General features: G+C 41.5%; 2 protein-coding genes across 6 annotated transcripts in view; one reads left to right on the top strand and one right to left on the bottom strand.

Moving 5' to 3' along the window:
• Positions 1-4,658: 4,658 nt before the first annotated feature.
• Positions 4,659-6,784, top strand: insm2 (insulinoma-associated 2). The gene has a single exon (XM_005738720.1). It carries the CDS (start codon positions 4,711-4,713, stop codon positions 6,637-6,639), a length of 1,929 nt encoding a protein of 642 aa, XP_005738777.1. The 5' UTR covers positions 4,659-4,710; the 3' UTR covers positions 6,640-6,784.
• A 1,769-nt stretch (positions 6,785-8,553) lies between these two features.
• Positions 8,554-21,384, bottom strand: part of ralgapa1 (Ral GTPase activating protein catalytic subunit alpha 1) — a 74,354-nt gene continuing 61,523 nt past the window's right edge. For 3 of the 5 annotated variants that reach the window (XM_005738719.1, XM_013912306.1, XM_013912304.1), the window contains 2 exons: positions 14,953-15,077; positions 8,554-10,176 (listed from right to left, as the gene is read on the bottom strand). In XM_005738719.1, the coding sequence (XP_005738776.1) occupies positions 10,031-10,176; positions 14,953-15,077 (271 nt within the window). In that variant the 3' untranslated portion in view covers positions 8,554-10,030. The other 2 variants (XM_013912305.1, XM_013912303.1) reach the window with 2 other exon arrangements.

Here is a 21,384-nt window from a genome sequence, read left to right as displayed (position 1 = left end):
AGAGGCTGCTAAGTTCACTTTTCCAAGAGTGTCGCAGCATTAAACAAATGTTTCATATCTGGTTGATTGTATTTTAAATATTTTACAGTTTTTAAAAAAATACATCAACCAAAGAATGTCAGTAAAAGTAAATAACTGAAAACAAACAGTTGATTTAAATGGAAAAAGAACAAATTATTCATGTTTTATGTTTGTTCATCTCGTCTTCTTTAAACAGTTTTTACTTTATCTCTCACATTCCAAACAAACTCAAAGCAGATTATTTTTTGCACATGATCAACTGCTGCAGCAACTCCATCATCTAAAACTATCAATTTTCATTCCCTTTGTTTTACTTTCGATGCATTTTAAGAATTATTTGGAACCTGTGAGTGTTTTAGGTATTGAAATTTACTCTAAATTCAGAAGAAATGTGAGATAAATGTTGGGAAATTATGCCACAAGTTGTGGTCTTTAAGTTCTGAGCACATTCAGAAAATCACTTCCTCAAAGATTTTACAATAGCTCGAGTTTCATATTGTACCAAATATTTAGCATCTTGCTAAAGCTTCAGGAAATGTTCTGTAAAGGCTCCCTGAGGGTCTTCTGAAAGTTTAAATAATAATCTTCAAGTTCCTTTAACGGTTTCACCAAAAACTACCTCTCAAATTATTCTTTAAAGTTTTGTTTTTTGTTTTTTTTAACACTGAGAACTCCATGTATTTCACACTGCGGGGTGATTGCCCACTTTTTAAAAAGCATTTGACATTATAGATCACAGATTATTAATGGAGAACATAGAGAAATACAACAAGGTATCACACTAAAAAGTTACACTGACCATGGATATCAATATGTACAAATAAATACTCGTAAATCCAACCTCCTGAAGGGTGTTTTTTTTGGGGTTATAAAAGGTTCAGTGTTGGGCTCTGTATGTATATTGTATGTAAAATTAGAAATAAAAATGTATTTTATTTATTAAAATATTGTTCCAGTACATCTGATTTTTCAGTGCCACAAAAAAGCCAGTTTAATTACTTTATATACCTTTAGAATCATATAATATATCTTAGATTTTATATTATAAATCCGTATTTGAAATTTTTTTAAATAAAACTTTCATAGAAATGTAGTGGAGTAAATGCTCTGCCCCTCTTTAAACTCCATGGAGTAAAGTTTACAAGAAATCTACCAGATTTAAAGATCTAGCACTTTATCAGCAGACAGACAGCTTTTATTTCAGCTTCTTCTTAATTTAGATATAAAACAAACAAACTATGAACAGAAGCAGCTAAAACATAATTTTTCTTTAGATTTAAACTATGGTGAAGGAATTTTATTGGCATTTTAATGTGAAAACACCAAATGTAATAAAACACTACTTAAGAGTTAGAGAGTTAATGAACCAATAGGTGGAAACATGAGCCCTGAACCTTGTTTGCTGATGACACTAGTTTCTATCTCTCTGGAAAGAGTTTGGAAGTTCTCAATACAGAGCAAAGTTTTGAGGAAATAATTTAATATTAATAATTAAATAGTAATATTAATAATAATTTGTATATTAATATATTAGGTATCATTAGGAACTAGTAAATGTTCTGGTGTACTAAAAATTAGACCCTAGAGTAGTACACTACTGTGCAAAAGTGTTGAGTCACTCCTCATTTCTTTGTGTTTTGCTCCCAAAGAGCCAGGCTTGCAGATTTGTTCTTAACTGGTCTTGAGCAAACGTTCTCCAGGGTTTCTGGGTTTCTTTTTCACTCACTTTCAGTCCAGTACTAATGCATGACCATTTCCAGATGAATGTTTTGTTGCGTGTTAGGCCCCTTAGCACTGACTTGGTATCTCTTGGTATTTTGTGCGGTGTGTGCTTCATAAAACTGAGAAAACTGGACAAGTGGAAGATAAAAGAAGTAGTTTCAGGCCTAAAAATCTATCTACAGCAGATAAATATTATCTGAAAGTTGTGTCCTTAAAAAATTAAAAAATCCAGCCAAGACCTGACACGTGACTTGAGAGATGCATCTGATCCTTCAGTTGTTCAATGAAACCTCATCAGAAATGGTCTCAGTGGTAGGGCGAGTGACAAGAACCCATTCTTGAAGAAGGGAAACAGGGAGAAAGGACTCAGGTATGCACATTACAAAAGAACTGGACTGAAATGTGAATACATATTATAGAGTGATGAATCCAAATTTGAAAATTTTTAGTTCAAATCACTGATATGTTTAATTGAATTTATTGTTAGTATGTACGGCGAAGGTCAGGAGAGAAGTACAACAGTGAGTGTCTACAGCTGCCTGTGAACACGGTGGAGGCTGTGTCATGGTGTAGGAGATTTTCTAAATTGATAGGATTATGAATCCATAAAAGATTTTGATCCACCATGAAATACCATCTGAAAACCATCTTACAATGGTTTAAATGTTCAATGTGACAACGGTCCCAAACTCACTGCCAATGCAATAAAAGGGTACCTGGAAAAACACACGACGGGACACTATCAGTCATGGATCGGCCTCTGCAGCACCCGGACATTAACATAATTGAAAATGTTGGATCATCTAAATGGAGCCAACACCCAAAGAAGAACTTTGATGGTCCATAGAGAAGCCTGGAGAACTATTCTTGAAGACTCTTCAAAGAAATTACAAGAAAGCTGCTTGACAGGGTTCAGATTGTGCTAAAGAATAATGGCTGGCTTTCATTGTACAAAGTGTATTGCCATGTTTGTTTTCATCTATTTCCCATTTTCCTAGCAAATTTTAAAGGAATAATGGGTAAAGAAGACTTTGCACAGTACTGTAGAATGTGAGCTTTCATTTATAGAAAGGGAGATCATATTGGGTTGGCTTCTGATTTTTGGATGGTAAGAAGAGAAATAGAAATGAAGACGACACAGATCATCGCTGGCTGAAAGTCAGTGCTGTGAGGTGAAGGGATGTTGAAGGGGAAATGTGAAATTGGCAAAAATTGCTTCTGGCTATGTTATTTATTCAAGTCAGCCTGTAAAAGGAAGAGAGGAAATGAACATTAGGACATTTAATTATATTTTAAAAAAATTGTACTGTCAATACAAGTGTTAAAAGTCTGAAAAGCAGGAAAGCAGGAAAGTAAATCCTACTTAATCTTAATCGGGGATACAGCCCTTATCTGCTAATGTGGGCACTGACTTTAAAAGGTGAAGTTTGGCTCCGGCTACTCTGACTTTAGGGGTCTCCTGATCTTCCTGACTAAGTTACCTTTTAAGAAGACAAATTTATCCCCTGAGGTAATCCAGACACTTTTCTTTTACTTAAAAAAGGTCTTGCTAGTGACCTACCTCACTCCAAGAACAGCCTTTTCAGAAGTTATAGGTTTTCTCATTATGCAGGAGGCATTCCATGGATCTTTTAACGTTGTGGCACCAGTTGTGGCACAGTATCTGATCATAAATAAATGCAGTGCAGACAAAAATGGCATAGGAAACACTGAGCACATGTTTTGCAGTATTATGTACTGTAAGTGGTGCTTCATAAGAGTTACAGTGGCCACCCTAAAATGTCCAACGGGGATCTTTAAAATTTATACAGAAATACTTTTTTTCTGTTTATCATACCTGTTCTGTTACCTATAAAACATTATTTTATCATTATATATGTTGTTTATGCAAAGAGTTAAAAACACAATTGATACTGCAAAAAATAAATACAACTGAAGGTTTATATTAATTATTTATTACAGTATCATCAGTACCAAATTATAGATGAAGTGGTGACGTCGTAATGTTTTAATCAATAACTACTTAGAGTGAAGTCATCATGGTTGGGCTGTTTTTACTTTGAAACAGAAGTCTGAAGAAAATCTGAGTAAACATCTTGTTTGAAGACAAGTAATACTTCAAATATTTGTGCAGAACCACTCAAAATATCCCAATTACTGATACCTAATTATGAAACAGTTACACAGGAATTACAATAAAAATCAAAGCCTATATTTTAAAACAAAAACATGCGTATATATCCACTCCAGAGGATAAAAAACTAATAAGGAGATTGCTTTCTACAGAGCTGCAGCCAATGATTGTTTTAATTGTGGATGGATTTGTTTATTATTTTGTGACTGTTTATGGAAACAAAACAATAAGATTCAATTAGAGCTTTCAGTTTAGAGTAATTTGGTTTACTGCTGTTTTAAAAAAAAATTACTACAATTTAAATCAGTAATCAAAACCGTTTTACTGGAAATTTTGTGGCAGGAAACATTTATGATTAAAACTAAACAGCGCAGATAAATATATTCAACACCTGAAGGTTAAACACACTTTAGCATTTAACCATACTTAGATTCTACTTAAGTTATAGTAGGCTACAGAAATTTTAGCATAAAAAACATTTAAAGTACTTAAAATCATGCCTCATGGGGCAGGTGCCACCCTGTGCCACCTCCACCTGGACACGCCCCTGCCTGGCACTATTTTTTCTTCGCTGTTGTGCTTTTATAATTTTTAGTCTAATGTTGAATTTCAGCATTCAGTCAAAGCTATCGGTGTCCGTGAGGCTGGATGGAAAAAAAATGTTAACGCGGATAGGCTGCTCTCTTTCTCTCTCTCTCGTTCACTCATCATACCTGCGCGCGCCCCCCCTCTCTCTCTCTTTCCGCCACTTCAAAGCTCTACTTGAAAGTGGGCTCGAGACAAGAGTTGTTGTCCTTTCCGCTGTGCTTGTGCCACGCGCTGTCATCGCCACAATGCCTCGAGGATTCTTGGTAAAGAGACACCGGCGAGGCTCGGCGTCATACCGGTCACGGAGCAACAACAACAACCCGGAGGGTGACCGGAACGGCGGCGGCGGGGGGTACAGCTGTGAAGCGACCGGAGCAGAGAGCCACGTGCTCAGTGTTTTCCCGTTTCAGCGGCAGGACGGAGAGTTCCCAGTGTCCCGCGAGGACTCCGCTGGTGTCAGGGAGGCGTGGAGCCCGCACGTGGAGTCCGCTCTGGAGGCAGAGGCGGACCGGCGCGCGCAGTTACCTGAGAGCGAGTTGGACGCTTTGAGCCCCGACGGTGACTTCTCTTGCTTCTTCCCGCCGCCACCTCCGCCACTCACCGACTCCTGCAGCCCCGTTAAACCGGTTGGCACGAGACTTCTTGAGCAGCGCGAGGAAGGAGAAAAACAGCTGCTGTTCACGGGCAGGTGTCTGCCGTCCTCCCCAGTACCCGACCTGCCGGACCTGCCGTTCCTGGTCAGCTCCACGCCGACCTCGGTGTCCGCCTCCATCGAGAGGATCCTCGCGAGCAGCAGCCGCCACCACGCGCCGTCCTACGGTCACGGTGACAAGTATGACCCTCCCCACGTGCACCTGTTCCCGCATCTCACCGTGATGAGCCAGGAAGCGGCGAGGAAACGCTCGTTCCTCGAGCCGAGCAGCAGCAGACACAGCAAACAGTCTGCGTGCAGCAACCCCACGAAAAAACCCAAAGTGAACCGGAAGCTGAACTTCGAGGACGAGGTCACGACCTCCCCGGTTCTGGGTCTGCGCATCAAGAAGGAGAGCCCCGAGCTGCGGAGGCACCGGGAGAAGTCGTCCGGCCCCGGCGGGAATCAGCCGCTGGGGGAGTTCATCTGCCAGCTGTGCAAAGAGGAGTACCCCGACCCCTTCTCCCTTGCGCAGCACAAGTGCTCCCGCATAGTGCGTGTGGAGTACCGGTGCCCCGAGTGCGACAAAGTCTTCAGCTGCCCGGCCAACTTGGCCTCTCACCGCCGCTGGCACAAGCCGCGCCCGGTGAGCAGCCCGGCAGGTGAGACCCCGACCCCCAACAAGAACCTTTCGCTCAAAGAGGCACGAGGGCTCGCTCAGCACGAGAGGCCGCCGGTGGAGTTGGAGGGCAAGGAGAACGAGCTGCTGCGCGTGAACACCAATCAGCACCACGCGGCGCTGGACAGCTCCCGCATGAGGCGCGAGCAGTCTCTGCTGCTGCTCCACCCGCGGTCCCGGGACAGCCCGGACGGCGACGGCCTCGCGCCTCCCCGCTACGACTCCTCTTCGCGTTACCGGAACCCGGCCGAGAGCTGCCTGGACCTGCAGCCGCAGGTGAGAGCCGCGGACAGCCCGCCGTCCAGTCTCCTCGTGCTGAACCCAGAGGAGCGCGCGGACCTGCCCCAGCAGCAGCTTCCGCCTCTGCCGTTTGTTCAGTCGTTACCGGAGGAGGTGTACGAGTGCCGGTATTGTGGGAAGAAGTTCCGGCGGCAGGCTTACCTGAAGAAACACCTGGCCGCGCACGAGATGACATCGCGAGCGTCTCCGCCCGCTGCATCTTACGGCCAAGCGCGCGAGCCCAGTTCCGGACAGAGCCAGGTGTGCCTTTGTCACCTGTGCGGCGCGCGCTTCCCGTCGGTCGAAATCAGGGACAAGCACCGGCTGTGGCACGCGATGAGGGACGAGCTGATGGCGGAGACTCTGGGAGGAGGACGCAGAGGGGACGTTTTCCACGCGCACAGAGATGAGAGCGGTGGCGGGGAGTGCGACCACCAGCAGCAGCAGGAGCAGCAACAGATCTTCACGTGCAAACACTGCCCCTCCACTTTCTTCAGCTCCCCGGGACTCACGAGACACATCAACAAGTCTCACCCCACCGAGAACCGGCAGGTGATGCTGCTGCAGATGACCGTGCGGCCGTGAGTCGCGCGCAAAACTGTGGTTTGGAAAAGAGGGGAAAAAAAGTTTATTTATCAAGAAGTCCTTTCAGAAGCAAGTCTCGCCACTCGGTAGCCATCTTGGTAACACCTCCGGGCACTTATTTTAAAATATTGAATTAATTTTAATGGTCACCTGGACACAAAAACTGCTCGTAGATACTAAAATCTGATAAAATAACATCTCAAAATGTCTTTTTTTTTCTCCCACAAAGCTATCAATCTACCACAAACCTCTGATTGTTTCTTCTCTGGGTGCTTAAATAACACATTTATAGTTCTGCTGTAGTATATTTGGACTATATGCTACACCCTGAGTGAGTAAAAGATGCTGAAGATGACCTGTAACTGTCCAAGGTGCTGAAGCCCTGCCTGGAAACTGGCTTCTACACAACCATCCTAGCTCGCTTTTCCTTAAAGGGAAAAGGGGATATTTTAAGTTACCGGACAAAACAAATAATCCAGAATAATGTTAACCGATTAAATTATTTCTTCTTATTACTTACAGTTCAGCTTTTCTTGCAAATAACCTGGCACTAAAGCTCATTAATGCCACCACCAGAGTGAGTAAAACGGGCCCAACAGCCAGTCATTTTGAACTTGGCATTTGTTTTTATGTTCACTAAAGCTTAGGAGTGTAACCATAATGGGTGATCTTCCTCCTCATCCTAAAAAACTAAATTTTCAAACCACAAATGTACAGAGATCAATGAATAAGAGTAAAGAGAAAACAATCATTAATTTCTCAGCTATAAAATATTTTCATACAGAAATGAAACAGTTAATGTTATACTGCTATTAAAAAAAGGTCTTTTGTCTTTGATTATTCATGTTGAGATATTTGCTAAATGCCTTTATGATGCTAAAAATGTAACGTGTGGTTCCATGAAGACTGTACGGTCCTATTTTGATATGGCTGAATGTGAAACTAATGACACAATTGTGAATAAATGTGAGTAGAGTCCAATCAACACTGCGCTGTCAGCCTGCTGCTGTTATTGTTTTGAAGCTGATTAACCACACAACTCTGGCAGTTACTGGTACGAATTGTTTTATTGTCAAACTCCATCGTGGCACATCCATACGCTTGCCGTGTGGCCGGCGTTAACACATGTTCACACAGTTGACAGTTTGTGGAGTGTGTGCGCAGTCAAAGCATGCAGTGTGTGTAATCAGTAGTATCCATCAGGTGGGGGATTTACACTGTTTCTCCTCTTCAGATGAAGAGTGACGCCGATATGACTTATTCATGCTCTTTGGGTGGAAACTAGTTGTAGGGGACAAAAAAAGAACAGTATGTACAACCCGTGGATCTTTAAAGCAGCATCTGAACGCTAATCCACTAGGGCGCGTAAACATGGTGCCGTCGTGTGGTTTCGGTGCTGGGACGGAGTTTGGGGTGTGAACTGAGCAGGCTCGGTGACCTCTAGTATACATACACACATATATATATATATATACACGCAGCATGTAGAGATCAGGGTGCAGTGGGGCCTCTCAACCATTCAATGGTGCTTTGACCTCAGTGACAAAAGTAACAAGAGTAAATAATTTAAAGGGAAGACTCAAACCTCAGCTGACTTCAAGTAAGTGCACATGAATCTGATCTCCTCCTTTTTAAATATTAAGTTTGAAATAAAAGAAAATTGTTACACAATCCCTTTAATCTATAGAGTATATGGCTGAAACGAACAGTAACAAAACTTTCACCAGTAACAGACACGGGAAGAGCGTTCGTTTAACCTTTTTTCCTCTAAACTCACAGAAAGAGAAACTGAAAATGTTAAATACATTAAAAAAAAAAAAAGTGGTAGTGTTGCGACTGCATGCTGATGCCCCCTCCCTCAATGACACCTCTTTTTCTTCCCCTTCTTTGGCGGTGATTCTCTCATTTTTGTATTTTTTTCCCCCCAACCCTGAAAACTGCCTACAAAACACTGAAAATGAAGCACTAAACCAACTCTTAGTGGACTTTTGTGGACCCAGATCCCAACACGCTGAAGTGTGTTTTAAATACCAGTCCCCTTTCCCCCCACCCACCAGCCTTTTACAGTAATTCATGAGAATGATGATTCCCTCCATACAGATTTACAAGCTCCATCACGGGAAGAACAACGTAGAATGAATTTAAATTCCTGGACGATGAAGAGCAAGCTGGTTATGAAAGCTTGAAATCTTGTAGCGCTAACCTACTTTTTGTTTTGTTTTCTAGCAAGTCTGTGGTTTGGATTTCAATCACAGTTTGGCTTTGGCAGCTATAACCGTATTTACACACGCACAACAAGCTTCCTTACACTGTACACATTCTTATAGATATTCATATATCTACTATGTATGTATATATATATTTATACTCATATAGATATACAACATATACTCGAAGGAACAAAGAAAGAAAAAGCTGTGGTTCTTTGCCTCAGATGAAGGACTGACTAAAAATACAGTAACATTCCTGTTCGGGTCAAAACTCAGTTTACAGTCAATTAAAAGAAAAAACCCCAACATGTTAATATTAATATCAGTGCTCGTTTTACAGCATCAGAAGAAAACAAAATGATATATGCAAGTGCCTCCTCTTCCATCGGTCGGTCCTGTTAATGATCATCAGAGGAAGTTCAGACTTTTATTCTGGATTCAAACACGGAGAACTTTTTTTTTTTGGCTTGAGAAACTAACTTTCTTTATCATTTCAGGTCTGTGCTGCGCACATAAAAAAAAAAAAATAGACTTATCGCTTTCTTTACAGCCTCCACTCCCACCTCTGCCCCCCCCCAGCACACGCGCACACACGCGCACACACACACAAAATAGTACAAATATACAGATTCCTTAAAGGACACTTTTCTTCTTCTTTGCAGTCCTGCTCACACCGACTGGCATTGTGTGCACTTTCTAACATGGCACAGGCTGTTATGAACTAATACTGCACTGCTAATTTTACTACTCAACATGCTGCAACACTGGTTTGACTTGTCTCTCTCTGTGTGTGTGTGTGTCTGTTTTTGTTTTGTTTTTTTTGTTTTTTTCCCAAGCAAAGCTGTAGATATACAGAGCAGCATCTGTGAGTATTTTTCAAAATAAAACTTACAGTATTGCCCATAGAATACTTTTATATATGTTTAGTACAAGAGAACACGTGTGCCCATTAAAGCCCAGGGTCCAACCAGAAATGCAACATGCTGGGATGAATCAGCGCCTACTCAAGAGTTTATATTAATTTGCTTACATACCTAATTTTGTGTGCTTTGTAAACGGACCAATTTAAAATGGCTTATTTTTGAGGATCCTGATACCTCCGATTGGCTGATATGAAAGCTTTTTGTTTCCTAATGTGATATCAAGTGTGAGTTCTGGCTGAGTCCTGCAGTTTGGGGATTTCAGGTCTTATTGGCTGATCCGGAGGAGCGTCGCAGCTTCATGGACATGCGGCTCTTGCTAGTCCGAGGAGACATGGGGGACGCCGTGTCGCTCCCGGCCTCCCCAAGAGCCGGACTTTCTCCCCGAAGAATCTCTAGGCAGGAGCCTGAAGAGGAAGAAGAAGAGGAGGAGAAGGGGGGTTTGAGGGGAAGACAGGCGAGGTGAGGAGGTGGAGGTAAATAAGGAGAAAAAGGATGAAGGGACAACAATAAAATTATATTTCAGCCCACTGTGATCTACGAAGCCACACTGCACAGATTCCTACAGTCACAGAAGCAGGACAGTCAGATAAACGGACACACAGACACACAGCTAGAGATAGGAACCTGATAAAGCTCTATTTCCTTAAGTTAAAGGTTCCCCAAAACCACTAGACATGTGCATGACCTATACTTAATGTGAAACAGAAAAGTAATTATTTAAACCAACCAAAATTAAGTGAATCTGAGCTAGACTAAGCCTCACTGATAGGACATACTAACCCTTTACCAGTGACTACAAAGACATTTTAAAGTTTTTCCTGCTTTGCAGCTGAACCTCTTATAGAACAGGTACCACCTCTATCAGGATAGCTTTGGATGATACAGTTTAAAGCAAGGCTGCCAAACTCATTTCACGTACAGCTCACTTTGATGTTAAGTGGGCTGGACGAGTGAAACTCACCGTTGTGTCAGTGTAAAGACGTTTAGATAAACATTCAGTCCCTGAGACATCTTAATACAAGAAACAGAAGTGCAAATTAAATAGGTCTCAGGTTTACTACGTAATAAAGAAATGTTCCAACAGAACGACATCTGGGCTAAAACTGCAAAAAATAAATGTTTAAAATTGCAGAGAAACTTCTGGTAGCTCACTGCACAGACTGTCCTGTAATTTAAAGTATTTTAAAGTGCAATTTAAAGTTCACAATTTATTCACCATCTCTAGTGCATACCATTCACAGCTAGCATGAAGAACCTTCTGCTTAAGACCTTTCCCTTTAACCCTGAGCTGGTTAAAGCTGTCTAGTGGTTTCGGGACCATCAGATACATTGCACTATGCTCCTCTAATGAGTGGAAGTTAGGAGAGGATAAAGGAGGAAAGAGAGAAGGACAAAGAAATAAAGAAGGTATTGGAAGAGGAGCAGTTCAGGAGAGAGAAGAAAAAGAAAACTGAATAAAAACAGAAAAAAGAAAAAGCCACACGTGTAACAGAAAGGAGCAGAAAGACACACATGACAGACTTCACAAGCACATTTACAATACGTACACAAAAATAATGAGTACACATACAACAGAGCATATTCACTTAATTTGTCCCATCCCTGTTACATTGAAAGAGCACAATTGAAAACACAGAAAACAGCGTTAGTCCAACATTCAAACAGCTTTTGTGCACATGTGCAAACCTATGCTTGGTTTACCACTTTTAACAGGGTGTCAGAGTGCATATTTTTGAGCAGCACTATGGCACTACATCATATCACAACCGGGAAGAGACAGAGCGAGAGGAGCATACAAAAAGGTTAGAGGTCAAGTTTCACCAGGTGAGCATGACATCGGAGGTTAACAGAACGACCAAGTTATGGATCGAGTGGACAGACAGGAGAAAAGGACGTCTCACTTTCACCCAGCCTCGGAGAGAGATTTGCTATGATGTTCGTGTTGTGTTTGAGGAACATTTATCAGGATGCAGAGTGGGTACGTTAATAAATCAAGATGTTATTTTCATCCCGACAGCCAGTGAGTCAGACATCTCAAGAGGAAGACAAAATGTTTCCCTCTAAGGTTGTCTTCTTGTGCCTGTGATGAGTGAAACTCACCTTTGCGGCAAAACTTTTAAAATTTGTAGATCGCTCTGTGGAAGGCCCATTCTCACCCCTTGCAGCTGCCTGTGTTAAATCTTTAACTTGAAGTTTAGATGTAGAAGCTATGGGGAGCTAAATCTACCGAATATAGCATGTGGTGAACATGGTGTGGATAAAAAGCACAAACGGTGTGCTGACTGGGTTCACAAGGGCTCACACCACAGGTCAGGGGGTCTGCAATGACTCCTCCTTTTCAGAAGTCTCAGGAAATCTGTGTTAGTTGCAAAAGATGGATGCAACCCATTTCTTGGGTTGCTTGGATGGTCTGTTAGTTCAACTATAACACAGCAGGCCCTTATATTTTTCACTTTAATGATTAACAATTATATAAAAGGTACCAATAGCATACAGATCCAGTCACCAGTGGGGGTAATTACCATTATTAACTGGGGAAATTACTTGTGGAGATCAGGCTGTGAACAAGCGCATTCCTGCTGGAAAGGCGTGCATTTTAGCACGGGAGTCTGCAGGGACTGACTGCAGCTTTTGGAAGCAGCTTAAAGTTTTAGTTTTAGCCCCAGAAAGTTGCTGCTTGGACAGAAAAGGACTTCAAGGAAAAGACAAACAACTAGCACTTAGATAAGGAGACCAACCTGAGTAAGAGACACTTTAAAATTTAAACCAGGTGATGGTTTTGTTTTTAAGAATAAATTAAAACTGGACTTATTTGTGTGTCTGACACTCAAGAATAAAAACAAGTGTCTTGCCCTCTTACTGCCTCTGATAATGATCCATAAAACAAAAGTCACACCAAACCACAAGTTGAAAGTGAGGCTTCCTTTTAAAGTGAAGGCAGCTGTTAATACATGCAGGCCTGGTTAAACAGTCGAAAACACAGGAGGAAGAAGAAACGGAGAGATGGAGAAATCACAGGAGTGTAAAAGCTAGACTGTAACGTCCTTAGGAAGAGCCAGTCAGAACTGGGCGTGTCAATCATGTGACCGGGCTTACCTTTTTAGCTATAGGCAAGTGAGACAATACGATCTAAAGGAGGGGGGGAGGGGGACAAAAAGAAAATAAAATGGGTGGGAAAAATTGAAATAAAACAAAATAAAATAAGAACAGAGAGAAGAATGATTGATCATTGTGTTTGTTAAGAGAGGTGAACCTGTGAGTAAATACAGGAGGGGGAGGGCAGGAAGTGAATTACTCTGGGTTGACTTCAGAGCACGGGATCATCAAAAGTTTGTCAAAAGCAGCATCTCAATTCACAATTTTTAGATGTGACACACTCATCGTGACTAAAGATCAAGCAGGCTTTATTACTGGGATCTGATCCTGTGCTCTGAAAGGGAATTTGGGGCCCAACCCATGACAAACCAAAACAGAGCCTTTAATAAGTTACATTTAAATGCCATTTAATAAGAATGAGTGAAAATTTGTGGGTGGGGTGGGCGGGGGTGTTTTGCCAGATTTATTTAACCTCAAAGCAGGTTGATTATTGTTGTATTATTATTAATATTTTGACACAGCAGCTGGTAAGATGAGGAGCAGGTGGCTAAGGAAAGGAAACAGGCATCAATTATACAAATATTAAGACAAACGCACACAGTCACACCTGTCACGTGTCCCTACAAACCATCATTTGATTACACTACGCACTTCTGCTCCTTCAGGTCACACAAGTCTTTAAGAAGAAAATATGTGGCTTACCTACAAAAATTAATTAATTTTTAATTAGATTAAACTGGAGCCAAAGGACAGACCACCATTTTAAGCAGATAAATTGCAAGGACTAATGATCTGTATCGATTTAATAAACTTAAACAGGATACATATGAGAGTCATATTTAAGTCCCATGTGCGTGCCTGGCATCTCTACGGCTGATCAGATGTCAGCTAATTCCTCAGAGGAGCTCTAGAGAGAGAAAAAAGGGCCCGAGTGCAGCTTTGGATACAAAACAGAGCTCAGCAGATACTCAGGCTGTGAGCTATAGTGTGTGTGTGTGTGTGTGTGTGTGTGTGTGTGTGTGTGTGTGTGTGCTCTGAAGTTCATCCTATCAAATCTGGACAATGAGTGCCAGCAAAATACAATCTGTACACAACAAACACGAAATATGTGGGATTTTTTATTGAGTATGTCACGCTGTTATCGTCGGGGCTCCGGCACCAATTTAAGAATCAAAATCTGCCATTTTAAGACATTTTTAATTAGAAGTGAACAATGTAGAAATGTGAAGTGCTCAGCAGTGCAGCGATCCCTGTAACAGGACAGCGTTTGATGTTTTCTTTGGCCACACTTGAAACTAAAAAGTCAAGCCTCCTGTATGTAGGGAGGGTTTCCATATGTATAGTCCTTTGGAGCTGAGTACTTTTCTTTAAAAAAAAAAAAAAAATTAGCCATTTCATAGGATTTTAATTTTTTCTTGTACATTTAACTTTTTATTTACCTGTTTTTCCTTTGAGAAGAGGACATAAAACAAAAGGACTAGAATAGAATACCAATAGAATACTATTTGGTCCATAATTTAATGCTAACTTTAGTCCTCAGCGAATGAGTCAGAGTGCATTTCTTCTACTATGTCCAGCTACTGATGTGCCAAATATATCCCCTCTAAAATAAAAGAACTTTATCTGAGAATAGTTGCAGTTTTTGGTTTAACTGTTTATTTTTCATATGAGGTGTAATAAAGAAACCAATTAGGCTTTTCCACCCATATTTACCCTGTCGTTTAGAATTTGTTAATTATCGTGAACTTAAGTGTGTTTCATGAATACTGTGGATATTTTCTGATTTAACATTCACAGGGGTGTGCACAGAATTTCTGAGACCTTGAAACGTTAAAAGTACAGGACATCTTACATATTACTGTGTGCTGCACTTTTTTCTGGTACCCTGAATGTTGGACATGTTTCCAGATAATTCACTGGAATGCAATATTTGCATACACTTTAAAGGGTCAGGAGACCATGTGGGACATGTGGCTCCTTTTTACCTTAATTTTAACACCATCTCATGTTATGGCTAACACCCAGATTTATAGCCTATTTTATACATTTGTTGACAGGTGTAGCTGCTGCTGCTGTGGTCTCACCTGTGTCAGAGGGCAGGTGAGTGCAAGGAGCAGGACTGTAGACTCGGGCTGCGTAATCCTCAAACGTGGTTGGCTCCTGGTGGTTCTGCACGATATTTTCTAAGTATCGGGCGCGCTCCTCATAGCTGAGTTCAAAGGTCAAGGACAACTCAAACAGGAGCAGAAACACAGACACTAACAAAAAGAAGCACAATGGGTTAACTTGCCCTTAAAAAGTTATTAAAACCACCACTAGAGGCCGACCAATGCAGGACTTTTAGGAACAATATCAATTCCAATACTGATATTTGGTCATTTAAATATCTGATACATCAACCAATATTTTATTTTATTTTATGTCAGAAATTAAATAGCTTGTTTACGCTCAGCCAGAGTCTGCTTAGATTTGCTGCCTGTTGTTGTGGACAAATATGGATTATCAGCACTCGTACCATGGTTGATGATAACCGATTAAATCTTTAATTATTCCAGAATCATAGTCAACAGAAACAAAATAATTCAAATAACACAAAAACAAGATAAAAACAAAAGCATCCAATCACCTTCCCACAGAGAGAAATACACCAGTGTTTCTGGGTCTTATTGTATTTATTTTTAAATTTTCATTGGTATCAGTCGCTATAAATGCCGATACCAATATACCTAAAAAGGTCCTGTGGTTCGAGCCTACATCTATAACTGCCGCTACACAAAAATGGGACAGGAATAAAACACAAAATAACCATTATGTTTGTTTCTTTTAGTCAAACTTACAAATACACATTTAAGGTGAAATTACTGGTCATGGTGAATATGGAGGTGATAAAGATACAAGATAAAGTTGCACACTGGTGCTGTGGAGCTTGAAATGGGTGGTATTACAAAGGACACCGGCCAACTGGGGGACTGAAGACCAGGATAACCGTTTCTATTGTAAATATGAAAATCCTACAAATTTATGGGGACAATACTGTTCGAGGCCAATCATTACAAAAAAAAAACCAACCAAAAACCTTGCTAATTAACTGTTTGCATACTTCATACGATTAAATGTGAAACTAAAATGAAGTTGAGCTACTTTAACAAAGCTTTCTCCAATTTCAGTCCCCCCTCCTTTTCTAAACACATTGCATGGTTATGAAAAACCTTTGATGTTCCAAGAGAGAGATAAAAAAAAACTACATTCAAGTCTCATGTGCGTCCAAATTTTTTCAAAGCTCAATGTGCTAAATGTGGATTATTTGTCAAGAGTTTAACCCTCAATAGAAATCCACCGCATCTCTTATTCAGGCTGCGTAGGCCGGCAAATAACCCATTGTGAAATAATCTGCAATGTCCTCCAAATTCATGCAGTTTAACATAATTCAGTACTGTGTGCGTCATGTTTCAATTCAGCCCTCCAACGTGAGCTCTCTCACTTATTATGGCCCTCTGGAATAACAAATATCACCCGGTCGTGCCCTAAAACGAATGCTTATATAAAAAGGGAGTAAACTTTTTAAAATATTATAGTTTCTGGTTTAATATAATATAAATGATAAAAGAACTCAAACCCTAATTTGGAGCCCAGTACAAGAAAACTGAAATACCACGTGTTTATGGAATGACCATGTACCTTCATGTCCATGTGACTCTACAGAGAATAATCCAGCCAGAGACAGAAAGAGAGAAAAAAAACTTGCTATTTATCACTTGCTATTATTCAAAACGAGAGGCGCAGCGACTCAGCAGAGAGCAGAGTAAATGGAAACCAGGACTTCAACTGTCCATCTATTAGAGATAACCTCATTGATAGAATGACATTTACCCTCTCTTGCTTAGTCCTTCTCATACATCCCCCCATAATGACAGAGACGCACAGCTGTTACGGCCTCCTGACACACACGCGCACACCCATACACAGATATAAACACACACACAGTTCAGTCCCATCATCTCCCAACAGAATGACCATTTGCTCAGTGAGCTCCAATAACAAGGGCTTTTCAACGAGAAAACAGTGTTTGTGTGTGTGTGTCCGGGTTTGATAAGTTTGGATGTGAGAAAGCACAGTGTGTGTGTGTGCACGTGATGCTGTTCAAGTGTGTGATGGGATTAAGCCAATGAATCTTCAGAATGAAATCTGTGTGTGTGTGAGTGCACGTTGTGAATGGTTCGGCCATCTGTAACAGCACCCATGGGTTTTCTATTGGGTTAGAGAGCTGGTCTATGGGCCTCAGAAGGAGAGAGATTCAGGTCTAATGGTAACTGATTCAGTTACAGACAATGATAATAACAACAATATGGCTGCTTTAAAGTGCGCTGGCACAACAGAGGGGAAAGGAGGGGGCAGATAAGCGGAAAAAAAGCAGGGAAAATAGAGAGGAGGAAATCTATATAAACTTGTGACAGGGTGACGGTTTGTCAAAGATTGTTTCTGACATTTACCAGACTTGACTTCACGGGAACTTCAACGTCTAAAAACAGCTGTTATTGTTTCAAAAAAAACAAAAAACAAACAAAAAACTTGTCGAAACCTCAGAAGGAGGGACGGGGGTCGGAGGTGCAAATGCAGTGAGATGCTGAGGGAGGAAGAGAACTTGTTAAAAGGGAAACAGCGAAGGTGAAGATGAAGGAAGGGTGAGAATCCTGCGGTGAGCCGCAGAGGAAGCGAGGCAGCGACGGCGATGTTTAAGTAACAACACGAGAGCCGGGAGAGGTGCGGCAGGCGCACAAAGACCGTCGAGCCGGCGCCTCGCACGCCGAGTCTCTGTGTGATCTCGCCATTTGCCCTTTCCTGCTTCCCCCTCACCGCCATCGCACCTCCCCCTTTGGTGAACGAAGGTGTGTTTGTGCGAGTCGGAGGGGGAAGAGAGGTGTGCATGTAATGCAATTAGGAGATAGAGGTGCTATTATATAGTCAGGCAAACAACACCTAATCATCTTCATATCATGTTTTAATAATGTGTGTCTGAGAAAGGGGGAGGGGAAAAAAACGGCACATAAAAGGCTCCCATTTCCTCATTTCTGAGGAGGTGAAAAGGTTTAAAGGACACCCGCGGGAAAGAAAGATGTCTGCAGAGACGGGAGAATAAGGACAAATACATACAGAGACGCAGTACCACTGCTGAGATAAGTGACGGGAACATCTCTTTCTTCCCTCGTCCTCCGTCTGCCTCCTTTATACCTCCTTCCCTTTTTGTTCCTCTCAGTGTGGGCTGTGTCACCGTGTCACAAACACCAACTCCCCACTGGGATGAGGCGACATGAGGAGGACAGGGACGACGGACCGATGTGCAAAACATACACGAGCAGTAATCTCACCTTCATCAGCGGTGGAAAGCTTTAAAACACTCTGCACGGAGAATGTCGGCTACACCGGGCTGTTCTAGCAACGAAGATGTCCACATGGGGTCTTTATATCTTTATAATTAATGTCTCTACAACATCGACTGCATATTAAACCTTTTTTCTTGTTTTTTTATGAAAGTCACGTGTGGTCTCGACACCTTGTCCTGCCTTGGGAACCTCGAGAAACCCTGTTAACGCTGCTTCGAGACACTTTGCCATCGAAGCAAACTTTAGCACTTTTGTTTACGTGACAACATTTAGAGCAAAATATTTATCTTCTTTAAGCCAAATTAAATACAGGTCCTGTGTGTCTCTTTCTACTTCAGCTTTTACAAACATTTTCCTCTTATTTGATACTGAAAATTAAGTCTTACTAACAGAAACTGTGACTGAGATTTAACGATTTTAGGTTTTCTTGTTATTTATTTTCCCAAATTTTTAATCCTCCTCTGTGAAGCATTTCAGGAGGCCGGTCTGCACGAAGCACGGTACTGAAATAAAGTTATTATTATTGGTATTAAAAAAAAAAAAGAAAGAAAAAAAAAGTAGAAACCATTGAGAGGTCATAGAAAATAGAGTTGAAATGCGCTCGCACATCTCTGCCTCCATCCCTCTGTCCCTCTATCCAAATGGCAGTCGCAACTATGAAATCTGCTGTAATTGAATTTCAGATGGCTCCTCTTATTAAGTCATTAGCAGAAAAATATCCCTCTTTCAGTGAGAGAAGGGGAAAGAAAGAGGGAAAATTATAAGGGGAGGAAGAGGGGAGGAAGGCTGGTGAGGGAGAAAAAGAAAGCAGAGCAGAGAAAGGCAGACAGGAGAAACATGGAGGAGAGAGGGGGCGGATAAAGAGGCTCTTTTGTGTCGAGTCAGAAACTCATTTTCTTGTGCGTGGCTGAAAGGAGTGGAGAGAGTGAAGTGTTCGTGCTTTCCTCCTGCTCTTTCTCCCCCTCTTCTGTCGCTCTCTCTCTCTCTCCATTTCAGACCTTTTCTCTCCCGCAGCGCCGCTCATTGTGGCGGTGTTCGACTCCTGTGATCACTTGAGACGGAGGGAGGCTGGAGGAGGAGAGGAGGCGAGGGGAGGAGAGAGGGAGCTTGTTAGCGCATTAGGAGCTGGGCCCACTGCTGGGATGTGTGTGTATGGCAATGTTTGTATGTAGGGGCTGTGTGCTGTGAGACTATATATAAAGTCTGTAGAGGTAGAAATGTGACTGTATGGTGTCGACAGAGAGCATCAAAACCCGGTTGTCAATCAATAATGTAATTAATAATTATTAATGCAATTATTCTTACACAGCACGTCTTTTATTCTGTCTTCCTTCTCTCTCCCCAACCGGCCCCGCCCCTCCCTGAGCCTGGTTCTGTCGGAGGTTTCTTCCTGTTAAAAGAGAGTTTTTCCTTCCCACTGTTGCCAAAGTACTTGCTCATAGTGGGTCATATGATTGTTGGGTTTTTCTCTTTATGTAGGGTCTACCTTACAGTATAAAGCGCCTTGAGGTGACTGCTGTTGTGGCACTGTATGAATAAAATTGAAATGAATTATTTAGTATTGTTTAGTTTAGTGGTTCGATTCCTGGCCACTCGAGTCTGCATGCCAAAGCATCCTTGGGAAAGAATGGCTTTTAGATAAAGTGCTTTGAGTGTAGAGTAGAAAAGCACTGTACAGGAACCAGTCCATTTATCTTGTTTGTGCATTGAAAAAACATGAAACTTTTAACCCAAGACATGAATTTTACTACATGAGCTTTTTTCCTATAACGACCTTTTTTTAACATCATGTGAGATAAAGTTTTGTTCTAAAGGCATACTGGGCAAGAGGTAATTGAAAAAAGTAATAAAAAAGTGAAAAATATGTTTGTCGATATACAATGATGAGGCACAAGCTCAGAATAACAGAAGGACGAGCTGCGTGGATCGTCATGGATCCTCAGCCAGGTAGTCTTGCTAGATGTTAAGTGGCGCAAGTACACCCATGGAAATAAATGAACTGGTTCCTGTGTGAAGTTTGCATGTTCCCCCTGTGCTCATGTGGGCTTTGTCCGAGTAGTCTGGATTTACCCTGCAGTCCAAACACGTGCGTTAGGCTGATTAGCTGTTCCAAATATGAGTGATGTAACAAAAGGTTTCTGAACTTTGTGTTAAAATACAAAAACATCACAAAGCGACCAAAAAAAGAAATGCAAATAAACCACAAAGAGCCTGAAGAGAAGCGGAATAACCACACACACACACACACACACACAAAAAAAAAAAAAATCACAAAAAATTAAGATCTTTAAAAAGAAAAAAGAAAAAAAGTAAGCTGCAGCAACAAACGTGTTATTACATCCCTAAAGGACGTGATGCCATTGGTTCTCTTGTCAGCAGAAATGTGGCTTAACCCCACTTATTGAGCTGATATTGAGCTATATCTGCATCCACAGCAAGAAATGGGGGCCCTGCTGTGGCACACTTGGTTGAGCAGGTAACCCGTATGCCAAAAGATGCAGGGGCTTTGGGTGAACTCTGCTCTTTTCCAACTTCCCAGGCTAAGACTGGCACTGTTGTGTTTTCCAGCTACCTTTACTTTCTCACTAAAAAGAAGAAAGACCAACAAGCCTTTAAATACACTTTATGACCTCCCTGCTTTGCACTTTGCAACCCATTAGTTCAATCTGAGGATGGGAAAAAATGCCTCCGATCAGTCTTATTGAATAGGATTAAAGAGGGGGAAAACATCTGAGCAATGTTGGTTTTAAAGTGTTAAAAGGAACAGGCAGTGTTTGCTGAAGGTCATCTCTTCCTGTAAATGAATAAAAATTTGTTGTTTTAATAAGTAACAGAAATTGGAGTATTAAATCGACTAAAAATAAATTAAGAAAGAGCAGCACAGCCGGTGAAAAGCTAGAAACGTTCTTTAACCTTTTGATGCTGAATCTGAATAGCTAATTTCCTCTGGTCAGACAAGTGACTCTAATTTACACTCTAATTTAAAAAGGGTGAACATGAAGTACGGCTGCCCATCCTGTTTTTCCTGCTGTACTAACAACTTTTTATGATTTTCTATTTTGAGAAAATTGCATTAAAAAGCAGCACAACTTGTCCGTTTTCTTGTCTACGAGACACCTCTCATCAGAGGCGCGC

Source organism: Pundamilia nyererei, unplaced genomic scaffold, assembly GCF_000239375.1.
Source record: "Pundamilia nyererei isolate P.nyererei 1_Seehausen unplaced genomic scaffold, PunNye1.0 scaffold00086, whole genome shotgun sequence".
Taxonomy (NCBI): domain Eukaryota; kingdom Metazoa; phylum Chordata; class Actinopteri; order Cichliformes; family Cichlidae; genus Pundamilia; species Pundamilia nyererei.
The sequence above is the reverse complement of the archived record's forward strand: the minus strand, read 5'-3'. Positions and strand labels throughout refer to the sequence as shown.